This window comes from Diadema antillarum, unplaced genomic scaffold (assembly GCF_040938485.1).
Source record: "Diadema antillarum isolate AM-2024a unplaced genomic scaffold, OU_Dant_1.0 seq00001754_RagTag, whole genome shotgun sequence".
NCBI lineage: Eukaryota > Metazoa > Echinodermata > Echinoidea > Diadematoida > Diadematidae > Diadema > Diadema antillarum.
Genome location: NW_027272436.1, coordinates 335,681 through 342,496, shown reverse-complemented (window position 1 = coordinate 342,496; position 6,816 = coordinate 335,681). Strand labels below are relative to the sequence as shown.

The window sequence follows — 6,816 nt, the reverse complement described above, 5'->3', positions numbered from 1 at the left end:
CATGCAACTACAACTGGTAGTGCGCCATCTACTGGCGTAACCAAGCAAGGTCTTGAACCGCCACACACAGGCACGGTGTCCCTGTGTAGTACCACACTATAAAATCCATGCTGGTTTAGTTTTATGCACAGAAATATCTGTACATAACCACTGCACTGTGAAACTGGTGAAAGAAACACCGCGCAAAAACACACTTGAAGATAGAAAATGGCACTCTCAATGAAAAAGGCTCCTGGTGGGGTAAGCTTTCTATAGTATGTTCTCATTACATTTCTGTGTAACATACATGTTAGGTGAAAAATTGGTGAAAAATGACGGTAGATAGATCGGGGTGCAGACTGCAGCGCATGCAGGGTCTTCTGGGAATGTCAGGGTAGGGCGGAGAATCGAGCTCGCGCTCGAGGAGGTGGCCATTTCCTACCTGACAAGGGGGTTGTTCACTTCATTTAAGATTGAATTAAAATGTTGGTATGCCACAGGTTTCCTTACCCTGTTCAATTTATTTAGCCTAATAATCATCACCCATTTCAAATTTAATGTTTAACGCTACAGCATAGGCGTAGACCTAACCCCGTCGCGGGGCGCTGTAACACAGCCCTTTACGGTACGTATTTGTCCGTATGGGGTCGCTGCTGCGGTTAATAGCGTAGACCCTTTTAGAGTATGTCTATGGCTATATAATAGAATAACTATAAATGTATTCTAAATTTATTGTAGTATTGACGGCATTTTTAGATAATGTCTTGATGAAAAAATTATTTTATCTTGTATTTGTAATAACTAATAACAAACGTTAAAGTCGTTAGTTGTATTGACTATTGTCAATGGCTAGAAACCATCTATTCTACATGAAAAAAGGTCTCCAACAAAGTCTTCATTTTCATTAGAAAGTTGAGCAACATTGAAGACACAAACACACATCATACCATAATTTTTAGTCAATCTCAGATTTTACTTAAGTGCGACTTAAATTCTTCGTGAAACACCCCCTGACAAGGTACGCACGACCAGCCCAAACAAGAAGAAGTGCATGTTATACACTTCACGTTTGGGCCGGCTGGTCATAGTTAAGGCCCCGTCACACTACAGCGTATAAATCAGCGAATGCCTAGCGGATGGGCAAAATTTGGCAAAGTCCAGATACACTCAAATCCGCTCGAATTCGCAAGCAAAATGTGGTTGTTGAACGTTCGCCTAACGAATGATGAGCATATGCTAACCATGTTACGAGCGGATAAAGTAACGAATGAAAGCGAATGCGTACAGTCCATCCAACGGATGCTGAGCGGACAAAGCGAATGAGCAGCGAATGCCCAGCATATGCAGAGCGATACTGCGGCGATCACATGACGGATCTCGGCTGACGCACACTTCACCAAATCATTTTGAGCAGTGACAGTATCAAGTAATGTTGTGACTGTGAAAATGGCCCAAAAAAGAAGGAAGCAGAAGTCACCACCAAGTACTCCTGATGTCACTACCCTCGACAGTCCTCAAGATTCCCCTATTAAAGTGCACTTCCTTCTGATGATCACGTTGATGTTGATGTTGGTACCGGTAGTCCAACATCCTCTATCGCGTCTGGTGCCTCCAACTGGAGTCGAACTTTCACAATTCCAAATTTCCACGCAGAGATTCCCATTTACTACAGGTTGACTTTTATAGCAGCGGTTTACAATAATGTTCTCGATATAAGCACTGCAATTGCGGTTATTATCTACCATTTATTACATCATGCCAGAATACGTACATGTATAATGAAATGTCATGTAGGGGACTGTGGTATAGGGGATAAGACTCCCGACTCCCGAACCGAGGACCCGGGTTCGAATACCGCCCAGTGCTTACATCCTTGGGCGAGATTTTTTACCCACGATATCCTTCTCGACCAATGTATAGTGTATTAATGATTGGTATACCTGGCAATGCTAGGGTAATAATAACAGCAGGGCCCTCTGGTAGAGCAGCCAGTGGCAACACTGAAGAGGCTATACCCTGGGTAAATAAGACCTTTTTCTTATTATTATTATTATTATCCTTATTACTATTATGTTTGCTATGAATATAATTATATATATTTTTCCTACTATGTTTGATTAACGTGTGTTGCTGTGCAGATTTGCTGGGCGAATTTGGCGAACAGCGGACGAATAAGAAACGAACGCAGGGCGACCAAAACTTTCGATCAGCGGATGCTAAGCGAACACAGAGCGGATTGTCATTCCGTTCGTCATCCGCTCAAGATTTTGGACATGTCCAAAATCAAAATATGGCCCCGGCGGATCTCTGCGAATCTCTGCGAACAGCTAGCGGATACAGCGAACGTCAAGCGGGTCACGAACAACGAGCAACGGATGTGAGCGTATCTCCAAATTTTCGGATCCGCTGGGCATTCGTTGGCTCGATACGCTCTAGTGTGACGGGGGCTTAAGTTGCCTCCCAGTGCAGTGTGTGTGTCCAATGATATTATTACATTTACTAGTGAAAATGGGAAGATTGGAGACTTTTTCAAACAGCAATCGATGGGAGTTCTAGACACATTCTAGAATAATAAGACCTATATGAGACTGTTTATTTGTAGAGTTTTTCTATCAATTTTTATAAAAAATTTAATGAAGATTCTAAAAAAGGGAAACCCAAAATATGGAGATGCCTAATTGGCAATGCCATGGACCATTATTAACATGAGTCCATCATCATGTCCACACCATATGATGAAATAATCTCAACTTTGGAATCATCTTTGTTTTGCTTGTTTGTCTTGTGTTTGATTATTCGTCTTGCCTTGCAAATGTCGAGTGAATGATATTACTACTAATGATAATGATAATCTTAAATCCTTTGTGAAACAAGCCCTCCCTCTTCAAGTGCTCCTTCAGTCTTCATATTTGCTGTACGGAATTTAGGAAAGACTTCCATCAGTCCCCCTACTATCAATCTTGCCATACCACTCTTTACACTACATAAAAATACCCTACATTACTCTTGCCCTGATAATGTTCACACACACATTTGGCAAGTGGTGGGTTATATGGTGGGGGGGGGGGGCATATGGAAGTCTTACCCAAATTTACCCTTCTTCTTGTGTATATTTACATATTGCAGGATGATGATGTTAATGTCACATTCGAAGATCAGCAAAAGATCAACAAGTTTGCGCGCAAGAGCAACAAGATGGCAGAACTACAGGAGGAAATCAATAAGAAAAAGGTGGGGAAATAACTTTTTGTGGTGAAGTTTCTTTTTTCCATCTCTTTAAAATGTCACTAGAAGTGTAGTTTGCTATTAAGTCTTAATGTCCTTTGTTTTCCACGTGATGCAAATATAACATAGCATGATCACTGTTGTTGTCATGGACATGGTTTACCATGGTACCATAAGAATACCAACTTCCGGAAGCTAGCATAGAGGAAGCATCTAATCTGGTAAGATCAGCAAAATATATCTTTTTTTTATGGTGATGGACATCATAATTGTCAGGTAATTCTGTAAAGACTGTAATGAAACCTTACGACAACAACAACAACGTGATCATCAATAACTACAACAACAGCAACAACATCATAATCATCATACAACAACAACCACTACAACAATAACAACAACTGCAAAAGCATCTGCTCCCCAAGCTTTTGTTTGTGTTTTTGTTGTTTTTTTTTGTTTTAAACTGATGCCCAGTGCATGTAATGTAGGAAGGACCTTGAGCACGGCTGCTGCCAACTCTCACTCATTGAGAGTGAGACTCACTCCTTTTGGTCCTTTCTCACTCTAAAACTTAATTTCATTTGCATGCATTTCTATTGATCTCACTCATTTTGACTCCTAAATTATAGCATTGGCCAATGGGAGTCTCACTCTCAACTAGTTTCCAGTGTTGGCAGCCCTGCATTGAGATGTGATGAATACATAGCCCTGAAGCCCAAGAGCATGTCAATGACTCGTATCTGCAAAAATGATTTGAGTTCCTCTGAAATACAAGTGACATTGAATCAAATTTGATACCATTCAACTTTGAATAAGTATTAATGTAAGTAAACCTTCAAGATATGTTCTATCTACAAGACATGTACTTTTATACCTCAATAGCAATGTCTTGTCAGAGCGTTATGAGTTTTTCTCTCCCTCTCTCTTTCTTTCTCACAGAAAGACCTTCAAAACCTGGAGGATGCCAGTGAAGAGTTGATTCTTGCTGATGATGATGCTCTCATACCATATCCTTGCTAACCTTTGAAGTTCATGACGAGGTTTATGTAGAACTTTTTGAAAACAAATACTGGTGTATTTATATGCAGCCACCACGAAGTGTCGCCGGAGGCATCATTTCTTTGCCTTCGTTCAGCCTGTTACTTCACAATGTACATTTATGTGTACTTTACATAAATTTATCTCTATCCTTGGATTTAATTCTGTCTTAAAACGTGATGATTACTCTGTCAATGTGAAAAGAGAATGCTAGTGCACAGTCACATACACTAAACAATAGTGTCATCTCCTATCTGCTATTACAGACTGTAGCTCACCTGAGCTATTGCAGTCATTCATTTTCTGATGCTCGTTACACATCATGCGATAACATTTTGCATTTCAGCTTCTTCTTGAAAACCCTGAGACAGATTTTCGCCAAACTTGCAGGTAGCATCTTTACAGTGATAGGATCTCTGTTAGCCCCAATATTGAGGAATTTGTAAATATCTTCTTGTCTAGAACCAGAAGTGATAGAGTTAAGTTAATGCTAAAATAGTAGATCGGGGACTGTAGATGGTTTCAAATTTGTTCATGGCAGATCTGGGGGTGTTCCCATGGAGGCCCTGTGGGGTTTGGACCAAACTAGGGTCTAGTTTTCACATTTTCATCTTCTTCTTGAAAACACATGTAGATTCTTCACAAAACCTGGCTGGCATTATCGCTAGGGTGATAGAATATATATTTAGGCAACTAGTCACCATGCCCTTTCCCACCTGGTTTAGCTTATTCTTCGTAGTTATACATGTACTTTGCAAGAATGAGTAGAAGGTGAACTTGTGATCCTTGGTCGATTGCTACACCTCTGGGTCTCTTGCTTTTGCTAGGTATTGATTTAAAGGGGAAGCAGTAATATCTCCTTAACTCCAGTCCCATCACATATCAGATTGGAGAGGTTTTCTTCAATCAGACCCTGGAGGATGCACAGCAGTCGGTGGAGGATGCCAAGCAGAGGATGGAGGAGGAGATTGCTGCCGTCGACAGGCAGAGTGACGCCCTCAAGGATGAGCTGGGAGAGCTCAAGGCGCAGCTCTATGCGAAGTTTGGCAAGAACATCAACCTGGAGATGGACGACGATTGATGACGGCTTTCGTGGTCAAAGAAATTGGACGTTTGAAGAGACTGCAAAACAGACTTTGCTTGTGAATCATCATTTGAGAACTGGAAGAGAGATATTGCAGTACAACTTCCTTCTGATTCTTGACTGACACAATGCTTTTTTTTTCAGCTTTATATGTTACTGTATTTATATCATTACACATACTGTATACGCCATATATTTCGCGAGTGTAAATTTTTGTGAATCGGGAATTCCCGACGATTTCGCAAGTGGTTAAATTAGTGATCGTGGAGTAGTGCGTCATTTGTATACTGTACTGAGCAGAGAAATGTACATGCATATGTCACATTCACATCGGGATCAGAGTCAATATTTTTGCGTGTCTTTAATTTCGCGAATAGCACCTGACTCGCAAAATTCGCGAAAATAAAAACCTTGCAAAATATTCGGCGTATACAGTACTCGTTTTGTGAGCTGATAGAACACGAGAGCATTGCAGTTTGTTGACAAGGTGGCAGCCTTCTTCATACCATTAAGGTTTGGTATGTGGCAGTCACCAGTCAGAAGTCACGCGATGCAGAAGAGGGATTAATACAGAGATTACTTGTAGTTTGTTCTCCTTTGCATAACAGCATTCATCTCTCATCATACGATTGCAGCAGGCTACTGCTTTGTAGAAGCTGATGATCTTGTAGCAGTGCGTCACCCATCAGTCCCTGTTTTTTCTGTAATTCTTATTACTGTTAGATGTAATGGCATGATGTATGTTCAACTACAGTCACCTGTCCTACAATTCTCTGTGTGTTATGCAAGCACAGCATAACACACATACAAGTCTATGTCTCCTTGACATATAAATAAGCAGCAGTTTAAGTCATCAAGAGTAATCTACTTAAGGAATACAGAAGATAGATTTAAACTGTAATTCTTTCATTCTTTGATATGCTTGGATAGTGTATATGAGGCTGAAGACTACAAATATACAGTACTTGTCATCCTTCTGGACCAACATGCCCTATTTGGAAATCAATGCAAGTTTATGATTTCTTTCATATTCACCAGTCCAGTGATATCAGTATTGATGCCACACCTTTTTACACTTGATTGCAAGAATTCAGTGGCTGTTCTGTGCTCCTATTGAATATGTTGAAATGAAATGGGGCCTACAAGACGTGTGCAAAGTTAATAGCCCTTTGTGATCCCCATCAACTGGATGGCTTGTATTTTATGGACATACAATGTACAAGAAAGCAGTCTAGTAATGAACAAGTGGTGATATCGTCCAAGTGACATACTGGTGTGTGTTTGAATTTTTGACAGAGGGGAAAATTAATCGTACAGTTGTAGATTGTTGTACAGTGTGATGCCAGAAAAGCACAGGTGAAAAACAAGGGGAGAAAAATACATTTGAGTAACTTGTCTTCAAATGGATGCACATGTATTTTACAGCCAAGTGCTTGTAACAAGCCTGTAGCCTACAGACATCCAAGCAAGCTTCCTTCATTTGGTATGCA

At 40.5% G+C, this 6,816-nt stretch overlaps 1 protein-coding gene across 1 annotated transcript; it reads left to right on the top strand.

The window, feature by feature from the left end:
• Positions 1-147: 147 nt before the first annotated feature.
• LOC139712052 (prefoldin subunit 4-like) lies at positions 148-5,573 on the top strand. Its single transcript, XM_071623888.1, has 4 exons — positions 148-240; positions 3,106-3,210; positions 4,144-4,216; positions 5,127-5,573. The coding sequence occupies exons 1-4, from the start codon at positions 208-210 to the stop codon at positions 5,321-5,323; spliced, it is 408 nt and encodes a 135-aa protein (XP_071479989.1). The 5' UTR covers positions 148-207; the 3' UTR covers positions 5,324-5,573.
• The last annotated feature ends 1,243 nt before the right edge of the window (positions 5,574-6,816 follow it).